At 48.2% G+C, this 21,568-nt stretch overlaps 3 protein-coding genes across 4 annotated transcripts; 2 read left to right on the top strand and 1 right to left on the bottom strand.

Annotated features, from left to right (window-relative positions):
- The first annotated feature begins 221 nt into the window (after nt 1-221).
- On the top strand, nt 222-5,318 carry LOC6736223 (SEC14-like protein 2). Of its 2 annotated transcripts, XM_016170530.3 has the most exons (7): nt 222-420; nt 599-861; nt 3,514-3,583; nt 3,645-3,688; nt 3,752-3,869; nt 3,932-4,726; nt 4,788-5,318. In XM_016170530.3, the coding sequence occupies exons 2-7, from the start codon at nt 808-810 to the stop codon at nt 4,928-4,930; spliced, it is 1,224 nt and encodes a 407-aa protein (XP_016029733.1). In that variant the 5' UTR covers nt 222-420; nt 599-807; the 3' UTR covers nt 4,931-5,318. The 2 variants fall into 2 exon arrangements, with proteins under 2 accessions (XP_016029733.1, XP_002083118.2); XM_002083082.4 differs by having other exon boundaries at nt 222-861.
- LOC6736222 (mediator of RNA polymerase II transcription subunit 14) lies at nt 5,172-11,264 on the bottom strand. Its single transcript, XM_002083081.4, has 9 exons — nt 10,923-11,264; nt 10,757-10,851; nt 10,127-10,692; nt 9,573-10,064; nt 9,137-9,504; nt 8,844-9,078; nt 8,150-8,785; nt 7,790-8,094; nt 5,172-7,733 (listed from the first exon to the last, which is right to left on the bottom strand). Exons 1-9 carry the CDS (start codon nt 10,998-11,000, stop codon nt 5,829-5,831), a joined length of 4,680 nt encoding a protein of 1,559 aa, XP_002083117.1. The 5' UTR covers nt 11,001-11,264; the 3' UTR covers nt 5,172-5,828.
- A 3,826-nt stretch (nt 11,265-15,090) lies between these two features.
- LOC6736220 (protein snail homolog Sna) lies at nt 15,091-21,568 on the top strand. The gene is made up of 4 exons (XM_039293458.2): nt 15,091-15,436; nt 18,932-19,380; nt 19,443-19,920; nt 19,992-21,568. The coding sequence occupies exons 2-4, from the start codon at nt 18,956-18,958 to the stop codon at nt 20,415-20,417; spliced, it is 1,329 nt and encodes a 442-aa protein (XP_039149392.1). The 5' UTR covers nt 15,091-15,436; nt 18,932-18,955; the 3' UTR covers nt 20,418-21,568.

Below are 21,568 nucleotides of genomic sequence, written 5' to 3'. Positions count from 1 at the left end.
TAGGGAGAGATTTTAACCTTTTTATTAAGTAAATTGAACATTCCCATACCTATTTCACTTTTGAACTTATTAAACACAGACGCAGGTAGACCGGGTGTCCCCTAGTCGTGACGTCCGCTGTTCAAATGTTCTCTGGCTTAAAGAGTGGATTCTCTTGGCTGGCAGTCTCTCTGTTTTCTCTCCGTTCGTTTCATCCACTTTTAAGTGGTGCATTGGAATCGTTGGCGTCAGTAGCTCGCCACCCTCGGAACGGAACGGATCGGAAACTCGCGAAAAGCGGCAAAGATTACTATACCTCACCTCGCCGCTTTATCACTAGCAAAAGCAAAACATTCTGGACGCGAACACAGCTGTGGATACGGATTTCAGTTAGTTTGTTTAACCATTTGCGTGCGACACTCGCCTTGGGGCAAGTTTGAGGTATTTTCCAAGTTGGCATTATTGTAATTAGCCTGTCCGTAGAGACTACGAATCGAGACGAACAAAAATAAAACGCAGAATAATTGCGCTGGAAATAATGTGCGCGGCTAAAAGCGCTAACGTAACGGCTAAATAATAGTAGAAAGTTTTTATTGTTATCTCTTCTTCTGAGCCGCAGCTGCCAAAAACCGAACAACCATAGCAAGAGCTTTGAAATTTTGCGTGTGAACAGAAAGAAAAGAAATCCGCATTCGGCCCCATATCATCGACTTAATGTGATTGTGTGTGCCCGGCTTACAAAATTGGCAACGTTCAGACGCCGCTCGGTCAATATCTCGGCCAAATATCTAAGATACGCCATAGTCAAAACACAAACAAACCAAAAAGATGTCAGGTCCACTGCCCGAAATCAGCGAAGAGCAGCGCGCCATATTGGAGAAGGTAAGAATTTCTCTTGAGTCTCTCAGGGGGAAATACTCGGTATTTGCTGGGGGATTCTTGCCAGGGTGAGCATGCAGATAAAGCTCCATAACGAGCCAATTTTTACCCACTTTATGGTAATCGTTTTTGCCCAGGGATTTATTACGAGAATATAGTGGAGAAGTTAACAAAATAAATTATATTCTTGTAAACTTCAGAAATTTATACAATTCTTCTTAATGGTTTCTTAATGGTTTAGAGAAAATTGGTTGAGCCTTTTATAATTCTTTCTATGATCGATAGGTTATCTATCATGCATTTATTAAAAAGTAGTAAAAGCTGACGTGTTCGCAACAGATTATGTTATGTTATATTGCTTTGATAACTTTACCAACTTTTTTATTCAATGATATGCGTGCAACAAAGTGGCTTTATGAATTTCCCAATGATGGAGTATTTCTAAAGAGTATTCTAGATAAACTAAAACAGAACAGTCATTGTGCAGTCAGCGAAGCATATTGATGGCTGCTTATGGAAATGAGCAATTGCTCGCTTGACTTCCTTTTTTAAATGTTAGCAAATTTGACCAGACTCTAAACCACGGTTTTTGAACTGCGGCAAGAGCAGCTGCCAAAGCAGAATCAACTGCAACATATTCAGTATACGGTATACGTATTCTCTGGCCATAGCTGTAGTCGCGGAAATAATGGGGGGCTACTTAAAAACATCGAAAGATTAATGTTCCTGTAAGAGGAAAACCCAGATGGCTGGGTGTGCAAGACACACTCCCATCATATGAAGCAAGTGGGAAATAAAACTTAGTAAAACCCTCGAATCGCCTCCTAACTTCGCCACTGATGCATGTTTCTGCAGTTGCGCATTGTTGACGACTCGCGAGTTCTTGGCCGGCACACTGAAAACCGCTTGCGAAACCAAAACTCAGCTGAAGTCGAATGGTGACACACAAACCGAACAGTTCAATGAAAATATGCAAATAAATAAACTACACATAAAATGCGCAGCTGAGGCGTTGTCAGCAGTACACAAATAAGCAGAATGCATTATAAGTGATTGTTTGTAGTAAGAGGAATAAATCTGGACGCTTGCAAGTAAATAAACAATAAATAAAATGGGCAATTAAGCGGAATCCGTCATAATGGGCGGATTAAGAGCGACCCCTGCCCTTTTTTAATTGCGCGCGGGATGCTAAGTGCGACTGTCATTTCATAGCACAATGACTGCGATTACCAGTATGAATACTCATGAAGTGGTTAATGATAAACGCGACCCAGTCGTTAAGCGAAGAGCATTGATCCAGAACGAAATCACCCAGGGATCGACCATTAGACCCGTAGAGATCTACTGTAGAAATTTAGCAGAATTTGCATAGATCACACAAAACAACAGGTTTCAGCGCAGGTGTCTTGAAATTGCCTAAACTCCGAACAAACGAAGAGAAACTTGGCAGTATTCTGGATTTCAGGTGGAATGCAAAACGACTGCAACATTGGGTAGCGTTAAATGGTATGGCAAGCACTATTTGAGCGGCAGACTAAAATATAAGCTGACTCCGCCAAATTTAGACTCGATTTCGAGTGGCTCAATGGGTATTAACCTTTCTGTCTGTCTCGAAAACGCAGTCAAAGTCAGACCACGAAGTCAAAGAAGAACAAAGCAAGTGGCCAAAAACCCAGTTTTACGGCCGATGAAACGAGGAAGTACACAGCCAAAGCCAACAGAACTCGGCGCTAATGACATCCAAAGTCGGGTATTAGCCACAGCTTGGTCTTTGGCCAAGTTTGCAGCCAAGCAGCGAAAAGCGAAAACGGAAAAAACTAAATAAAAGAAGCGGTTAGCGGGGAGACGGCCTCGTTATTGAATTCCAAGTGGTTTTGGCCTGAGCCGAGTGACTCAGCAGTTGGCAAACAACCTAGACGCGAGTCAATTAAATGATTGAAATGGTGCTAAATATGCACTTGATCGAATGCAAATTGAAGTACGTGATGTTTGCCCGACAAATAAGTTAGTAAAAGGCATCAAGGGTGTTGTTGGCTGATAAAGCAACTGCAACCGATTAAATGAACTTTTGCTATCAGCCTCTGTGCGAATCAGCTTTCCTTAACAACATCCGAATTTGGCAGTCGGGGCAAGGCCAATACAAATTAACAGCAATTAAGGCAACAAAGGCCAATATGCAGTCTACCAGACCCAATAAACGTTATCGTTTGGAGATAGGAAATTTACCCGCTCAGCTCTTCAAAAATGCTGTCAAGCCGTCCCCTTTCTCGGCCTTCAGTAAATAAATCATTTAAACAAATTGGATTACATATCAGATTGAAAATAACAGATTTTTAAGCTGGGGTGAACCGAAAGCAGATTGCTACATCTATACACATGTTAGAGGGCAAAATCAATGCAATAGCACTATCGCTTTCATCTTGATGAGCTTGCAGTTATTTCAGATATTTTATAAAAGTTAGCACAGATTTTACGCATTTTAAACTTGATCTGCGATTTTTTTAAGTGAAAGTTTCTTTACGATATATTTGAGACTTACAAAATAAATCTCCACACTATATGAATCATAAATATTGTGCTCATGTATAATGATTCATATACAAAATTGTAAATTATTATCTGCCATTGATAACAACACATTTATTGTACTTACAGTTTCGCAAGCAAATGGACGATGCTTTGGTTGGAACCCACGACGATTACTTCTTGGTCCGCTGGCTGAGAGGTGAGTTACTACTAAATATAAAACATCTGCGTAAACTATATTTCCTTCTGTTCTAAAACAGCTCGGAAATGGAATCTGGATGCAGCGGAGAAAATGCTGAGAGCTGTAAGTAAAATAACTATTACAATAAATGGCTATAACAAATTAGACTGTATTATCACCTTCCAGAGTTTGAAAACACGCGCCATGTGGAATGTGGACAACATCGAGAAGTGGGATCCACCGAAGGCACTGCAGGAGTATCTGCCCTACGGGCTCATGGGCTACGACAACGAAGGATCGCCGGGTTGGTTGTGACTACTCTGCACAAACAAAGCCACCAAACTAAGCAACTGCATTTCTTTTCAGTGTTGGTCTGCCCCTTCGCCAACTTCGACATGTGGGGCATGATGCACTGCGTCACGCGGTTTGAGTTCCAAAAGTACCTGGTCCTGCTGCTCGAGCGCTTTATGAAGATCGCCTACGATCAGAGCCAAAAGCACGGATGGCGGGCCCGCCAGCTGGTCGTATTTTTCGACATGCAGGACGTGAACCTGAAGCAGTACGCCTGGCGACCAGCTGCCGAATGTGTGATCTCTACGGTGAAGCAATACGAGGCCAACTTCCCGGAGCTCCTCAAGATGTGCTACATCATCAACGCGCCCAAGCTCTTCTCGGTGGCGTTCAATATTGTGAAGAAATTCCTGGACGAGAACACCACCAGCAAGATCGTAATCTACAAATCCGGAGTGGACCGCTGGCAGGAGCAGCTCTTCTCCCATGTGAACCGAAAGGCATTTCCGAAGGCCTGGGGCGGCGAGATGGTGGACAGAAACGGAGATCCCCAGTGCAAGGCACTGATGGTCTGGGGAGGCAAGCTGCCGGAGGAGCTTTACATTGATCAGAGTAGCCAGCAGAGCGACCGAGACTTTGTGGAGGCCCAGGTTCCCAAGGGCGACAAGTTGAAGCTGCACTTTAAGGTCAACGTTGAGGAGCAGAAGATCCTCTCCTGGGAGTTCCGCACCTTTGACTACGACATCAAATTCGGCATCTACAGCGTGGACGACAAGACGGGCGAGAAGCGCAGCGAGGTGCCCCTGGGAACCGTGTACTCCAACGAGATGGATGAGATTGGTTACATCTCCACACGACCGAACACAACTTGTGAGTAAAATAATCTTCGTTTTTGTTACCTCTATTAATGGCATGTGAAAATCATCCTCAGACACGGTGGTTTTCGACAACTCCGCAAGCTACCTGCGCAGCAAGAAGCTCCGTTACTGGGTGGACCTCATCTCTGAGGAGGAGGAGGGCATATCCGAGCTGACCACCCAGATGGACAACACTCAGATTGCGAATCAGCAGTGAACGGGAGCGATTCCCCGCGCGACCAGCAACCAAGCCAAAAACCAACGGGAGTAGATAGATTATTAGGTAGACGACAACACAAACTAACCTCGGTGCAATAGTCACAAAGCATTTTGCCAGATCTCCGCTGCCATCTGCTCCTTCGGAGTCCGCATGGCAGCACCTCTGGCGCATCTGCAATCGAACTATGTGATAGAAACAAATTAGGAAAAGGAACACAGAAGTATGACTCACACCTACATTTATAGATAATCGATAAACTTTTTATTACATACCTAGCCGCACTGTTTAGTTAACAATTTATAATCTTGGATGTGTAATTTGTTTTCATGCCCAATATTTCAGGGAGTACAGCACAATAAAATGTATATAGCACCTGATCCCTAAATGAGATGTGCTTTTCTTTTCGTGGGTCAGGTGGCTGCTGTCTTGCACGTGCGAAATTAATTTTGGTCCTTGGTCAACAGGAACACCTCAATATTGGTGAAATGGAATCTTAAGGAATACCAAAGCAGACTTTCCATGGTGCCCAGAAAGCTTAAAATATTATTTGGCAACTCCAGTTGCTTTTGGATTTGCCAAACACAAATTAAATGCTAACATTAACTAAATAGTGTATCGTGGAGTGGATCGATTTCTTGGTATTAAAACAATCTACAAAATTATAGGGACAGAAAGCAAACTATGAGCATTTTTGGCAGACTTCAAAACTTCTCATGGATTACTTTTTTAGCTACGATTTTTGAGATTCCAAATCGACTCACCCCAGAGTAGAGGGTGTTCTGTGTACTCTTATCCAATAAACTCGTTAATAAGTAATCGGTCGCCGTTCCGGGTTGCCAGCTCACAGGTCTTCAGCTCACGGCTGCTGCGAGGAGGCGCGGCGCTTGCGCCTTCATCACTGCGGACCACCGGGATTGGGGCCCATCTGCGGGTAGCCGCCGGGACCCACTGGGCCCTGCGGTCCCACTTGCTGCGGCAGCTGCTGCATGGGCATCATCGGATTCGGACTGGATCCCACTCCAACACCCACACCGACTCCGACGCCCACGCCTACGGGAGGTCCTATGGATTGGTTGGGTGGGGGCTGTGGCATCTCTGCAGCCAGCTGGAGGTTCGTCAGAAGATCCGTAATGGCTGGGAAGAGCGTACACTGATTCTGTTGCGCATTGAAATCGGCAAAGCGGCGAAGAAGAGTGCTAGCAGCGGTCATTGTGGGCGAGATCACTTGTCCTGTGCGTTCCGCCAGCTGGGTGACGTTCGTCTGAATGTCGTACACAATGGGCAGCACCAGAGAGGGGCTGTCCTTCCAGTCCTTGCCTTGTCCTATGACCGCTACGTACGGTATCCTCGTGATTAGCAGGAAGAACAGTATCTTCATGCGACCCATAACCACGCAGGCATTGCCACTGGGCACAATGGGAACCGCCGAGGGCGGCATGCGCAAACATATCTGAACCGTCCACTTCAGCTGGTCGCCACCCAGCTCCGGCTTCAAATCCAAACGCATGATCTGTACGAAATCCTTGAGTACCTGGGCGGGCAGGTTCAACAGCCGGCAGATGCTGTGCAGGGAATTGGGTCGGTATGGTGGAGCTGCCACTCTGGTGTCAAAGTACTGCTCTATAACCAGCAGATCGTCCTGGCTAAGCTGGAACGGCGGCGGATGCTTGTCGGGCATGGGCGGCAGCTGCGAGACTTTGAGGTGCAGCGTTTGCATGTGCATCTGATTCAGCACCACCTGGCACTGCAGTCCATCGACCTTGAAGAGCACCACTCCTGGTTCTGTGCTGTTCAGGGCGGTCAGTGTCTCCTCGCTCTGGATGTTTCTGTGCAATTGCCTTCTCATATAAACGCAACCGAGAAAACGCTCTAGAGGACTCATGTCCGGCACATTGATATCCTTGTTGGGATACGGACTGGGACGACACAGAGTCTCTAAAGCTTCATGAGTGAGGAGAGTAGGTACTGCTCCAGCCCAGGGCCGATTAAGAGTGCCCCGAGAGCCTCCTCTATCCGCTCCACCGGCTCCTCCTGCTCCACCACCGGTGCTCTTGTGCTCAGGACTCTGTCCGGGTCGTGGAGATGGGCGCGGCATGCTGGGGGATCCGGGCCAATTGTTATTCGCCGGCGACATGGCGGTGAAGGGAGAGTCCTGGTGGCTCTGCATGTAGAGCGTGTTGGGTCCAGGACTATGGACCATGTGGGGACTGGGTTGAGGATTCAGCGGAGACGAAGGCATCAAGCCACTAGGCGACGGATGCGGCATATGTGGCGCTGGCGGTGATGTCAGGTTGAAGTTGCCATGTCCCTGGGGTCCACTGCCGCCACCTGCCCCCGCACTTGGATGCGGACTGGCGGGAGTGTGTGGATTTGAACTGGAGGGCGGAGTGTGGGGGGCAGGGAAACGCAGGCCACTGTCTCTCGGCGACTGCGGTCCCCGCATTCCAGTACCCAAAAATGGTGAGGATCCACCAGCACTTACCCCCGCAACACTGCTCGGTCCACCGAAGTTGTCCTCCATTCCCATTGGTGAAAGCGGATTGTCATCCTCGTGGGAGGCCCGGCCCCTGTAGACCGCCGACTCATCCACGTACTTGGAGAGGAAGGCTTTCAGACCCTGAATGGGCGTGAACTCTTCCACCACGTTGCGCTCGAAGCGACTGCTCGCTCCATCTCGAATGGATACGAGTCTGTTGGCACGGAAACGCAACTCCAGGCAGTACACTGCCTGATAAGTCAACCTTATCAGGCACGGCGATTGTGCCAACACGCAAAACGATAGTACTGGCACCTGAGGGCGCTGGAATTAAAGAATAATGTACTGATGTTTGATGCATAGCAGCTAAGTGTACTTACCGGTATCCCCAAGAAGGGCAGCACCGGCAGCTTGGCAATGGAGCTCAACGGGTTGTAGGTTTCATGCAGAATCTGGGCGATTTGGGTGATGCTATGATGCTGGTTCAAGTGTTGCGCCAGCTGGTCACGCATCATTGAGTGCCCGTTTACAGCTGACATTCCGCCGACGAACGTCAGTCGGAAGCCATGGGATTGCACCGACCAATAGATATTGCAGCTCACCTCTTTTTTGGGTCCGTATCCGAGGAGCAGGTTCATGTAGCTGTATGACTTGACCACCAGCATGTCACACAGGGAAAGGCGTTCTAAAAAATTAAGGGAAGTTAATAAATGCAGACGAATGCACGTGTGTTAACTAACTATTTTGCAGCTGCTCAGCAAAGTCGTAAACCAGTGTGTAAAGGTACACGATTTTCGACCAGTCGTTTAGCAAATCCTCAACTGTTTTTGAAAAGTCGTAGTTCGCCTGTTCGTAGGTGAGGTAAACAGTCCGCCGACTGCCCTGCTCCTTCGGATGGCAACTTTGCAGCGGGGTGCTGTAGAAGACGAACTCCACTACCCAGATGCGAACCTGGCTGTTCTTGTTGGTCTGGGAACGAATCGATATGGAGAGAACGCGACGCATTAGGTCGTCCCACACGTGGGAGTCGATTTTCGGCAGTCCAGAGGTACCAGTTGGCTTATTTTCTCCTGACCCTGCAGGTGCTCCCTGTTGCTGCTGTTGTTGGTTTGCAAAGGTTGTTTTTCCTGGCTGTGGTAATGCCAGTATCTTTAGCACAAGTGACGTGGCATTCGCTTCCACCTGAAGTCCGCTGTGGGGAATATTGTGCTTGGACAGCGTCTGGGCTAGGTTCATGAACGGTATCTTTTCGTCACACATGGCCACCACATGAGCCAGCTCGGGAATGAAGTAGGCAGGAAATATGGTCTTTTGTTGTTTGGCAGGAGGAGCCAGCAAATCCCCATTCGACTTTCGTTTGTGCGGGGAAACCTCCGCTAAAAGATTGATTGTTTGATAATATGTCTAAGGCATTTAAAGTGTCATTGTGCTCACCGTCCACCTCAGTGCCAGGTCCATGAGTGGCCACAAAAGTATCAAACTCAATAAGGCGCATCAACTTGGTATAACACTTTGGAATGTCCGAATGCGGTTGAGCTACTATAGACACCAGCTGCATGGCCGAGTCGTCTATAACATCCAGCTCGTCCTTTTGGAAGGCCACGAAGCCCAGGTGAAAGGTGTATTCCATTTCGTTGGGCATAGTAGTCTTTTCCTTGAGTTGAACCACCTGGAAAATATCAAGGTTTTCATATTTTCACAATTACACTTACTAAATGTATAATTACCAAGACAATATTGGGATGCCTGTGCAGCTTGACATAAATCTTGTGCCTGCCCGGCTGCAGAATCTCCTGATCAGGCTGCACAAGAAATGGAAGAGTCTCGGTGGCCGTAGCCGGAAGATGTTGTAGGGTTTTGTCGCATCTCCGATGGGTGATCCAAAAGCGCAGCTCCGAAAGCAAAGCGGGCAGCTTGCTGCGATCTCCATTGAGGCAGTCCTGCATCTCCTCCGTTATCGGACAGTCCAGATGCTTCGGCACATGACAACGGAACATGCCTGTGTGGGTGTCAATGGTTATGTGAATCTGCTCGGCCCTTAGACAGGGCGAGAGTACGGGAACGGTCAAAATAGCAGGGGTTCCTTGGAGGTTGACTGTCATTGAGAGAACAGGGATTAGTTAGTCCTCGCACACACCTAGATAAGTTTTACTTTACACTCACAGTCAACATCTTTCAAAAAAGCCTGAAACTCCAGCTTGAGATCGCTCAGCCTGGACACCGATCGTATGTAGACGGTATGCACAATTAGGCGCTCCATCGAAAGGTGCTCAGAGCGTACGGCCCGATCCGCCACTTCGGCAGACTCCTTGGCGCCCAGTGAGGGCACGTGGACCACTGCCAACGGACGCCCGATCTCGCTGGGATCCGATTGAACGGTGAGGCGGTAGCCCAGCTCCGACTTGAGGTCTCGCCAATACGAGACCGTCAATTTTACGCCTGGTACGTACTCTTCCACAGTTATATTGTTGTCGTCCAGTCTTTCGTAGTTCAAACGCAAGGTCTGCGTGTACAGAACCTCCAGCTGCAGGGATTGGCAGAAGTAGTGCAGACAGTTGTAGACCTCGCTGAGAGCATTGGGATTCTCCACTAGTCGTGCCTGGATGAGTTGATGGATGTAGTTGACCTGCAGCGGATGCACCAGCGATTTTCCGTCTAGCAAAGCCAATGATTTTAGTACATTATGTAGACTTATGAGAGAATTACAGCTTCCTTACCTCCAGTCTCCTTGTCCTCTACGAGCACGTCGATGTCCAGAAGCCGCCAGGGTACTGTGGGATTATCCCCCATTACGGTTAGTGAAACGCTGAACTCGTGCTTCACCTCGAAGGTGACTCTTCCGTTGCGAATGCGAAATTCTCTCATCTGGGGCAAAAGTTTTCCTGTGACCAGGCGGTGCTGAATGACTTGGTTCAGGCGGAGCAGTGTCTGTCTCTTCTCCGCCGGCGTAATTGCATCGGCCGGCACAATACGCTCGCGAATACAAGTGGGTAGACGATTATATGTGCCAGTAGTCAGAACTTCGACGGCGGCCGGTATGTGAAAGTTGGGCAATCGAGCACGAACCAAAGTTTCACGAGACATGCGCGCCAGCATGTCGGCGGTCTCCACAAAGAGCATGTTCTGCTTGTCCAGGAAGCTCATTATCTGCGACGACTTGTCCACCTTGGACACCGAGTTGCCCCATTTGACCAGCGCATTCAGCCGGGTGAACAAATGGCGGGTGCGTGCCGCATAGTTGTAGATCTCTACCTTGCGTTCCATGTCCGTTTTGCGCGGTAAGCTGCAATTCGCGATAAGCAAGCAGCAGTTATAAATATTGTATACTCATTCAAACATTTACTTACAGTTCAGCCAGTACAGTTAGTTCATGATACGTCCGCTGGATGATGAAATCTATCAGCACCGACATGGACATGGTGTTGATTCGGGGGCCGCCCTCCTATGAAGCACAAGGGAATCATGGTACGGAGATGGGATAATGAGTTTGGAGTTTTTGGCAGCAACACTTACTTGGGCAGCGGGCAGGTAGCCACCTCCGCCACCGCCAACACCGGGCATTTGCTCGAGGGGCAAGGGGGTGGGCGCCATGATGTTTGCGGGTTGTTCCCTGTCTGCTCCGCGTCTTTTGCTTTGCGTTTCTTATGGTTTATGGATGGCCTTTCTAGTTGTGCATATTTCAGTGCAGTTTTTGGCCGCTTTCGTGCGTTTTCCGGTGAATTTCGCGAAAATTCGGCAGCGCAGCAAATTTCTATTATTGCTCGATTGGCGAACCGATAAGCGAGTCATCGATTTTAGGGAGCGTTGGTTGTACGAAAGTATCGGTGTTACCGTTTGTGTTGTAACAAGTGCGCTCTTTTTAGTATTTTTCCATTTATACATTAATACTGTATTCCAGTAATATACGTATTTTGACATATAATTTTTAAATATTCTACATGCAAATTATGTAGATAACATTTAAAATGATATTTTCACATATTCATGTATAAATTATATTGAATTAATATTTGTGTTTATTTGAAGTCTATAAGTTAACACTTATTATTTATAAGATGTTTAATTAATAATCTCCCATTATTAATAATCCCACATTTTTAAGAGTTTTTGTTTTGATTTTTTGGTCTGTAGACAAAATAATAAATTATTTATTTTGCCCACATGATCGCAGTCTTGTATCTCAATTTTATGTATGTGCTCCGAAAATGTTATTTTATATTTAATATTTATTTTTTAACTTCATCGTAGTGCCAGGTTCATAGCCAAATTCCGCTGGCACTGCCAATTATAGACAGCGGGTAAAGTTCATTGACCAAGTCAGCTTTCCATTACCATTACCACTACCACGGGCACTCGGGTGTTTTAGTTTTCCTCATGTGGCGGCTGTTAAAAATAAGGAAAACAAAAACATTTCCGCTTTTGTTTCTTTGAATTTTGACACGGTTGATGTTTGGCTGCCATTGCACATGGCACTCGGAGGCTCCCCGATCCCGATCCCCATCCCCATCCCTCTTCCAATCCGGTCCGATCCCCAATAAACAGCCACTGATTCAAGTGGCGGCACATGCCAACCCTCCGTCTCCATCCCCACCCACCAAAAAACACATTCGTTTGGGCCTTGCAAAGTGGCAGCCACCTTCGGAATCGCTCCACTTGCTCTTGGAAAGTTCTCGCAGATGGGAGGCAGTGGGATCGGGACTCGGGATCGGTACTCGGTACTCGGAGTTTGAACTTCCCGCAACTATAGCTCTCCCCTAATTGGTATAAATAGAACTTTATGATCTCGCCACGGAACGGCACGATCCAAAACTTTGATTCCGCGCCCAGGAATTACTCACACTCACATATCCGGCCCGAAGTCCCTCCCTCCCCACCTTCCATCCGCATCCAGATCCATTTCCATATCCATCAGACAAAACCCTTGAGTTCACCAGGAGTTACCGTAAACAGGATGCGGCTGGACCTGAAATTAGGTGCTGAGGTTGCACCGTTCCGCATAAGTTATAGCCACTCGAGCTCGGGCCAGATCCATGGATCTGATTTCGATCCATCACAGCGATTGGGGATAATTTACTAACCCACATCATTGGGGATCATTATTTACCAAACAAAGGCGGAGCACGTTGTGTGCTTTGCGCCTTCTTTACTTCTTGTTGAATTTCGCATTACGGCGGATTTCGCTTATTTATCTGCGTAAATAATCGGACACCCTCTGGAATTTGCGGATGTGAATTCGATTCACTTGCGGATTCAATTCAGACGAGGTGGTGGCCACATGCCCAGTACGTACACAAGTGCACCACAACATAGCCCTCTGCCGTTTACCTACGCAGAGAACGAGATCCCAACCACCCGATCTTGGCGGCAGCAGTTAAAAATAAAGATCCAGGGGCACTTAATAAGCGGTCATGCACTGAGGGAAATCGGATGCTTGATGCTCGAAAACACGCAATGAACTAGGAAAGGTCAAGTTCAGGCTATACTATACTATAAACATCAAGTTTGGATTATTGTCTCATTTCCCATCACAAGTTTACCGAGTATTCTCTCAGTGTGGAGTTGTAGAAGGAGTTGCAGTATGGAAGATTGGACCCCGCAATTGCGCAGCAAGTGAGAAAAGCGTACCGATCCCCGACGGACTGGGATCTGGAGGGGCTTCCAGGGTTGGGGGAGCGAGACTGGAACCAGGACGAAAATAGATTTATGGCCGCCAGTCGCGACGTCTTCGCCGGTTTTCCAGAATCGCACGCTCCGGGTGATGCTAGGGGTGTACTATGAACCCGGCTGATCCACAGCGATTTGCTGGGCCGCCAGTTGGGGACACTTCCTTTGTGGGACTTCCTTTCTTGTCTTATTAATTGCCGTGATTAAAGTCGACGCAAGATGTCTTTAGCACATGTCACGTTGGCAGAAGAAGGCCTTTCCCGGGTCCAAAGCTCCGCCGTGACGGTGATGCATGGCTATGGCCCAGCCTGACCTTACCACTCAAATTGCATTTCCATGTTGGCGCCAGACAAAGCCCACCCCTTCTTCCCCTTCCTCCCCTTCCCCCTTGCTTTTCCATTCGCCACCAACCGATTTCCTTTGTCTTCGGCGCGTGGGCTGCAAGTTGTAGAGTGTGAAAATGCCGCAAGAAGTGCGAAAAGTGCGATCGGGAAATAAACTCGCGGACAGGGAGCCACTAAACACATTAGTTGGTCACAAGGGGTGGCCTTATAAATAAACCCATTACAATCCCCACCCAACTGTAAAGATCTTTTGTGAAACATCAAAATCCAATTCGAACCAGAACCAGAAACAGAATCAGCCGACCGCCGCTCGGCATAAATCATATCGAATATATAGAAAATACGTTAGCACCCAATACATCTGAAGACCCCAACCGAAAAAAAACACATCCAAAGGGGCGACATTAAGTTCATTACGCCTGAAAAGTCGAAAATGAAAAGTGGAGGAAACGAGAGAAAACGACAACACCTGCGAGAAATCCGTTGGAGATCTAAGGCCAAAGGAGGTGGGGAATTCGCAGAGTGTACACTTTTGGGGGCGGATTGGAATGGTGTGGGGAGGTTCAGGTGAGCGAGTCTATTTTGGATGCCCGCAACAAGTACGCAGGCGAGGAAAATGCCAAATTGCATACGACTGCGTCACTCTTCGCGAAGAGCACCCATCCCCATCCCCAATCCCCATCAGCCATGAGCAGGAGAAGAATCCGAGCAGCGAGAAGAGCGGGAGAAGACGGGTAGCCGGCTCGGCTACCGAAGAAACTGCCCAACCACGAAGCGAGAGCAGTGCCTCTCTCTCTTTCTAGGCAAATCAGCATGGGGCAGGCGAAAACACACTGACACATGGGGCAAATTCCCACAGTCGAGGTCACCGAAATAGCACTAGCTAAATAGAGGTAGCTATCGAAGTGATAATCTCCTCGACATTCAAAATTCAAACAGATTACAGATTGATTCTGCAAGGGGAAGTAGGCAAATAATTTATAAACATTTGTCTTAACATGTGGGACTCCATCCTTATATAGCTCAAGTAGTTAATTTCATCAGTTTACAACAAATTCCACAACTACAAATAAAAGCAGCTTATTACGACAACCCTGTCTGTTCCTCAGCGAGTGTGTAAGGTTTTTGACACTGACTGCGGGTCGTTAGAAGAATTCTGCGCAGTGGTCCTGCCAGCAGGAGCGCCTCGTCACCTCGGGCACAGTTTTCCCTTTCGGAAAATGCAATGGAAAGCCAGGACAGCGGGGGCTGCGCGGAGAGGGGTAGCACAATGAAAACATTATTTTTATTTTTAAACCGCGCACACTTGTTCCGTCGCTGTTGCGTCGTGGTTCGTTCTCGAAGTCATGTTCGATCCGATGCCGATCCGTACCGTTCCGATCCGATCCTCGGCAAGAGCGACCAACAGCTGCTGGCTCTGCGTCAGCTTCGTCACCTCCTCGACGTGGATGCGGATGTACACGGAGCGAAACGGGGGGTACCATGCCAAATATAAATCAGAATGGAAATAGCTAAATCACCTAACAGGATACCGCAATAAAATATTACATTTGGTGTGCATAACCCAGAAGTATTAGCCCAATTTATCTCAGTGTACGAAAACGTAGGAGAGGATGGGAGAACGAGACCGCGAGGTGAACGCCGCCGGAGGCAGAAGAATCGCCTCGGCAGCAGCGGCCGCAAGATGTAAAAACTGTAAGTGGTCTGGCGAAGAACGCTCAGTTCTTCCTGGGATCTAGCTGCGTTCGCTCGCCTTCACGGATGCGCAATCCGTCCGTGCGACTAATAAATCGGTTTGACACTTATCGAGATTCAGTGCGATCCCCAAAATCAGCATCGCCCAGCACCCATCACCCGTTGCCATCGCGGACTCTTGGCGGGTGATGAGATTCGTGGAACTTGCGCTCCGTGTGTGATAAAGCATTGACTTCCCATCGGCAACTGAATCATCCGTCTATATTCGAGGCACAGCGAAGACGGGAGTGGATTGTTTTCCGTCCACTATTCGAACTGCGTGGGGTGAGTTGGCGAAATGTGAACGGGGGAAGGTGGGGGAAAGTGAACTTCGCTCTTCAAATTTGCACCTTTACCGCCTTTCGATTACACAATAGAACACACACCTCGCTCGTGCATAACTATCTGCCCAGGAACCGAAACAAGATCGAAAATCTGCTTGGCAAATTGGGCCAACAGATTCGCGTGACTGCAAATGAGCGGCGTTTTCCGATCCCCATTGCGGACCCCCTCAAACCCCCTTCCAACCAACGGACAGAACGGGCCGCACTTGTTAAATTAATATTATTATTTCTTTTGATATTTTGACATTTACGTGAGCAATGTTTGCATTGGCAATGAGCTTCTGCGAACGGGAAATAGTGACCGGGGCGTACGAGTATAGTATAGTTGGTATCTTTCCGCATGGCTATATGCATGGGTATGGGTATGACCATTGTCTCGCGGTGGTAGATGCGTAGATCCTCCGTCCAATTTAGGCGCATAAAGCGGATAAACAACAGATCAGGTACATATATACATATATGAACCTGATTAATGCGGCGGTTTGGGGATAATTAACCGCCGTGATTTACAGGTGAAGCCCGCTCCTTTGTGTCCTTTCCCGTCCAAATGTTTATGCGATGGGTCCGTAAACAAACCGCCGGCAACGGGAACTGCAGTTGAGGCAACGATTGATGAGGGCCTGCGATCTGGGGTAAACAAAAACTGATGCCCAAATCCGACATTTCCACCGAGGCGCAGTGGGGGTGGTGTGGCTACTGTGTGGCACACACGCTGTCTGTCCGTGGTGCATGGCATTGACTCTGGACTGGGAAGCAGCCGGAGGTTGAGGCTGGCGCTCTGGATTTTTGTTTATTGTGCACTCGCGTTTTGCCTGAACTAAAATGTAAACTATGCTGGGATCACTGCCCCTTCCCCCTGCCCCTGCCACTTGGGATCAGGCATCAGGTATTTATAGACGCACGGCAGCGAGGGTGAGACGCATGTTAAGGCCACCGAAGCCACCTCCGTTGGCCATCGCCATTCTCTTGGCCGATGTGTACATTAACAGGACTTTGAACTCTTCCCCGGTCCAGCAATACGGACACGGTCTACTCGGGCGGGCTATACGGCCGGAGATCGGAAATGGGAGATGGGAGATCGGAGGGCGGAGACCACGCAATTTGCGCAGATCTGCGGCGGCATGGAAAGGAAAATGGCAGGCGGAGAGTAAAATATTTCACCCGGTCCGTGGTCCATTGTTCGGTGCACATGGAACGACCAAGATGCGGATGGGGGAGCAGAAATGAGTCATCCAACTGGGGGGACTCTAAGCTGCTTAAGTACACTGTGGGAAAACTGTTGCTCAATATATATATAAATATATATAAATTATTTCAAACAAATTCAGGGAACACATATGTGAGTCACTATGGAAAACCCCAAATAGGTATATATATTTCAACTATTTCTGTTCTGGTCCTTCGATCGACTGACTCCCCGTTTAGGAAGTTTCACATGTTTTCCATTAGACTCCGAGGCAAATGAACATCGTCGATCCCTACCCACCTTCTTCCTGTCATCTGCGATTACCGTTCTGCAATCGCACGGGGCCGCGGAATAATTAATTAACGACCTGTCAGAGAAACATGCGACATTTCGTATGCCCCAAGCGACTCTGACATCGGAAATATGGCACAGACATATTTCATTTGGTGGTGTAGGGGGTGTAGGGGGTGTAGGGGGTGTAGAGGGGCTGTGGCTCTATGGGATCCATAGAGGAGGTTCGCCGATCACTTGTCAGCTGTTTTCCCCGGCGAATTCTCAGACGCATATTGTTCTTCAGAGACTCGAGCATTTCGTGTTCGATGGAAATCGGGTATTGAAAATGACGCGATTAGGTGGAAAATGGCATAGCTATATTTAAATGTATACGGCAACCACCTGGGAACAGGGCCTCAGGTGGTGGGGCACATAAATAAATGGGCCGCAAATTGCCAAGACACAAATTATGGACGTCTGGCGGCTTTCGCTCACACCCACTCAAAAGGGGAAGAGGCGCGAAGGTATTTCCTTCCATGGAAAACCACCTTCGCACACCTCCGGCCACCTTGGCAGCGATCATTCCGCTTAATTGCCGCAGAAACATTTTGATGTACTGCTCCCCGAGGAGAAGCCGATGGGAATTGGCAGCTAAGCGGGCGCAACAGGTTGCCGAATCCGTTGGCGGGGGCGGATGGCAGCTGTTTAGCTAGGTTGATTCGGGCGGGGGGCATTTTCACCCGCATTTTCCTCGATACCGAAAAAGAAACACACATCACGCGGCTGGCCTCAGGCGAAATACAGAGAGTGTTAGAGAAACAAACAAAACCGAAAGCAAGAGCAATTTCAAAACCAAAACATCGCAGAGTATTGCACATGACCTCCTCAAGAGTGGAAGAAGAACAGCACCGTTCCATCGATTCTTCCAAATTTCTCAATGGGTTCGATTATTCAGAAAATCTTTTGGGGGCAGAAAAATAAAGGCGAAAACTTTCACATGATAAACAAACGATTGAGTGGGAGGGGGTGTATACATAAACATATAAATATATGCATAAATGGCGCCGCTCTGAAAGAAATACAATAATATTTTGAAGAGCATTACAAAATTATGGCATTAATATTTTAAGACTAGCTTCTTTGTTAGCATACCGGTGGGGTATGGTACAGTGAACTCCAACATACAGTGGACCGAAGCCCACCTGACTTTCGGATGCGCCAATTACGGGCGAGATTAATCAATGCCAAAAGAACATGTACAAATTAAGCGCACTCATTTCGACATAAATTTATTTGACCACGCAAAGAGGCGAGGATGGCGAACACCGGCACAAAATCGGCACCACCGAGCCGCAAAACAGCCAACAAGTGCCAGAATCAGAATGCAATATGCAATATGCAATATGCAACATGCGGTATGCGGTATGCAATGACGTTAATCATACGCCCCGTGGGCTCTGCTAACCCTCAACCATGTGCGATAATTCCTATTCGGCAATGATGATGATGCAGACGACTTTGGCTCACATCTCAGACTCTGAGTGTGGCCTCTCGACTCTGTCCTTAATTATAAATTGATGCATTTTCAAATAAACAAACAAGAATTATGGCGTAAGCACAAGGAGGGAAAGATCTATGATAGGTGGGATGATAGATGGCGGCGATCGCACCATGGATGTGCGATCCGCTGGGGGTTTCTTATGCCGAATAATTCGATTATTGGTCTATTTTTAGTGCACTTTCACAAGCTATAATGAACCACTAATTAGGAGAATGTGAGTTTAATTAATGAGCATATCGCTGATATAAGTCTTTTACACCATCATCCGGAAAAGGTGAAGATTTTCAACTCAGCACTGACTAGTAGTGGCTGATATATATTAGCTAGGTAATGACGCATCACGTGCGCATTTAGCAGGAAATATTTCGGGTCTAGTCATGCTGTTTTCATCATAGAAAATCCCCGATTCTTTGCAGGCATTTCACCAGCTCTTCAACACGATGACGAAGGACCAGCAGGCGACACCCATTCCCGAGGAGCTGTACAATCTCACCCAGCTGGCCGAGGTCACTCTGTCAGTTGGTCCTCTGGTCACAGACGAGGTGAAGCCACTGCCACTGTACGCCTCCTCGGACGACGACTCCAACTACTACAGCCACAAGGTCTTCGACCGCAGGAAACTGCGTCGATGCACAATCTCCGACTCGAATTCCTGCGCCAGCAGCAGTTCCAGTTCCACCTCCAGCCGTCAATCCCCGGAGGACCACCTGGGACTCCAGGGGCACTCATCGGTGCACCACCATCATGGGGAGCAGGGCGAAATCCTCAACAGCACTTCGCTGCTGGAGGACGAGCACATCTGTCCCGAGTGCGGAAAGAAGTACTCCACATCCTCCAACCTAGCACGTCATAGACAAACGCACAGGTGAGCTAAACTCTTTTTAAAATTTTCATGGTGAAGTATTGCTGATTCTATGTTTTATAAAGGTCAATCATGGACAAGAAAGCGCGTCACTGTCCTTATTGCGAGAAGGTGTACGTTTCGATGCCCGCCTACTCGATGCATGTGCGCACCCACAATCAGGGATGCGAGTGCCAGTTCTGCGGCAAGCGCTTCTCGAGGCCCTGGCTCCTGCAGGGCCACATCCGCACCCACACCGGCGAAAAGCCCTTCAAGTGCGGCGTCTGCGAGAAGGCGTTCGCCGACAAGAGCAACCTGCGCGCCCACATCCAGACCCACTCGAACACCAAGCCACACACATGTGCGCGATGCGGCAAGGCCTTCGCTCTCAAGTCCTACCTGTACAAGCACGAGGAGTCATCCTGCATGAAAAACCGAGGAGGCGTCCCGGGATCGGCAGCAGCATCCGGCAACCGACCTCCCTCGTCGCCCAAAAGGCAACAGTCGGAGGTGACAGGCGGCTCCATCTCGGCATTAGCTCCTGGATCACCTGCCGCCGCAGTGGTAAGTTCCTCAAATCGATATGACATCTCTTCACTTGATCTTTAACCTTCTGATTTACGGTTTCCTTTCAGTGTGCTGCCTCCGATTCAGCCAAGTCCACGCTGGCCAACAAGCTGTTGCAGAAGGAAAAGGATCGCAGACAGGCGGCCTTGGCCTTCCAGGGCTTTCCGGCTGGGCCAGAAGTGACGGCTTACAGCCACGCATCTTCGGCCCAGGAGGAATATGAGAAGTTCAAGCGGATCAACGTGATCCAGCCGAAGGTGCTGCCGCATAGGGTACCCAGCCTGTACCAGGACCTGCTCCCCAATCACCACGTGCCACTGGCCCTGCCCTTGGCCATGCCGTATCACTTCCAGGGCCAGGCCACGTCCACGGGCCAACCGGACCCCGCCTCCGTGCAGGAACAGCCCGTTGACTTTTCGCCCAAGAACAACTTCACGCACTCGGCCAAGACGAGTCCCTTCGAGCTGACCGGGAATTACGCCATGGTGGCATAGGATCTTCCCAGCCAGGACACCACGCAAAAGACACCGGAGAGAGCAAAGCAGAGCACTACCCCAAGGCCATTCGAGGAGACCGTTACTGAAATGCCACTTAATCCAAGTCCTTTCAAAGCCCACCAGCCCAAATCCAGGACATTTTCTTACTGTAGTCAACGAATATGTGATAATAATGCAAAAGAGCTAAAGTACCATTAGAGAGTAGATGATTCCAGAGCGACGAGGAGCACGCACAGCTCGTCGAACAGAAGAGTTCCCTCTTCTAGGAAAACTCCAAGGAAGGCGAGGTCATACACAGTAGATATAGAGAGACAAGGTTGGATCGATTCCCGATTGATCGTTTGATCTTCACTTAGTTGTAATAAGAGACTTCTTAGAGACTTGCCAAGAACAGCGACAAAAAACCAATGTAACCAGTATTTTTTTATAGCACATACGATTACCGATCGATCGGAGAGCGAGAGATATAGCATCCCAGCATCCCAGACGATCGAACTCCGCAGCCAAGCTACAAACTTTACACATAGTCATCTAGCTTTATGATTTTACAAGAACTAGGCATATCCAAAGATATCCACCCACTTACTAACCCCATTAATCACTTCGCATTAAGGCACCGAGCGGCTTCCTGCTTCCGGCACGGAAGTCGTTCCAAAACGAGAGAATTTCTAGTCTTTACATTTAAATACAGCGCACATTGGGCGAGATCAGGGGCATTCCGCCGATCTCAACCCCTTTGTGCGTGGCGTTACTTTAAGCACTTTACGGCCGCATGTGGTGCAATAATTGACATAACTGTATCGCTAATTAGCGCCTGGCACTTTACCATATTGCAATCTGTATATTTCTACTAGCACGATTCGGAGCAATCGACCATCGTATTGTAGCCTTACCATCTAGATTCGATCGATAGACAGATACCCACTGCATTTCGATTCGACTCGACTCGATTCACTCCGATTCGATCTACAGCTAATCGCACCAAAGATACTTCGATTTATATGCGCACGCATACTACCTTTATGTACTCGTACTTACCATATACACCAAAAGATATATACACGTATACGTAGCTCTAAAATGTACTATAGATTTGCACATTAACTCGAATTAAACGAGAGATCCACTGATCCCCGAGAAAATACAAA

Source organism: Drosophila simulans, chromosome 3L (genome assembly GCF_016746395.2).
Source record: "Drosophila simulans strain w501 chromosome 3L, Prin_Dsim_3.1, whole genome shotgun sequence".
In the NCBI taxonomy this organism is placed as follows: Eukaryota; Metazoa; Arthropoda; class Insecta; order Diptera; family Drosophilidae; genus Drosophila; species Drosophila simulans.
The sequence above is the reverse complement of the archived record's forward strand: the minus strand, read 5'-3'. Positions and strand labels throughout refer to the sequence as shown.

Excerpts from the sequence above, each read along its gene's own strand:
- LOC6736223 (XM_016170530.3), top strand. The coding sequence starts at position 808 with ATGTCAGGTCCACTGCCCGAAATCAGCGAAGAGCAGCGCGCCATATTG. Across the intron at positions 3,584-3,644 it reads CTTGGTCCGCTGGCTGAGAG|CTCGGAAATGGAATCTGGAT; the intron begins GTGAGTTACTAC and ends GTTCTAAAACAG. Across the intron at positions 4,727-4,787 it reads CACACGACCGAACACAACTT|ACACGGTGGTTTTCGACAAC; the intron begins GTGAGTAAAATA and ends AATCATCCTCAG.
- LOC6736222 (XM_002083081.4), bottom strand. The coding sequence starts at position 11,000 with ATGGCGCCCACCCCCTTGCCCCTCGAGCAAATGCCCGGTGTTGGCGGT. Across the intron at positions 8,095-8,149 it reads TGCTGAGCAGCTGCAAAATA|AACGCCTTTCCCTGTGTGAC; the intron begins GTTAGTTAACAC and ends TTAATTTTTTAG. Across the intron at positions 7,734-7,789 it reads TGCCCTTCTTGGGGATACCG|CGCCCTCAGGTGCCAGTACT; the intron begins GTAAGTACACTT and ends CTTTAATTCCAG.
- LOC6736220 (XM_039293458.2), top strand. The coding sequence starts at position 18,956 with ATGACGAAGGACCAGCAGGCGACACCCATTCCCGAGGAGCTGTACAAT. Across the intron at positions 19,381-19,442 it reads CGTCATAGACAAACGCACAG|GTCAATCATGGACAAGAAAG; the intron begins GTGAGCTAAACT and ends TGTTTTATAAAG. Across the intron at positions 19,921-19,991 it reads GATCACCTGCCGCCGCAGTG|TGTGCTGCCTCCGATTCAGC; the intron begins GTAAGTTCCTCA and ends GTTTCCTTTCAG.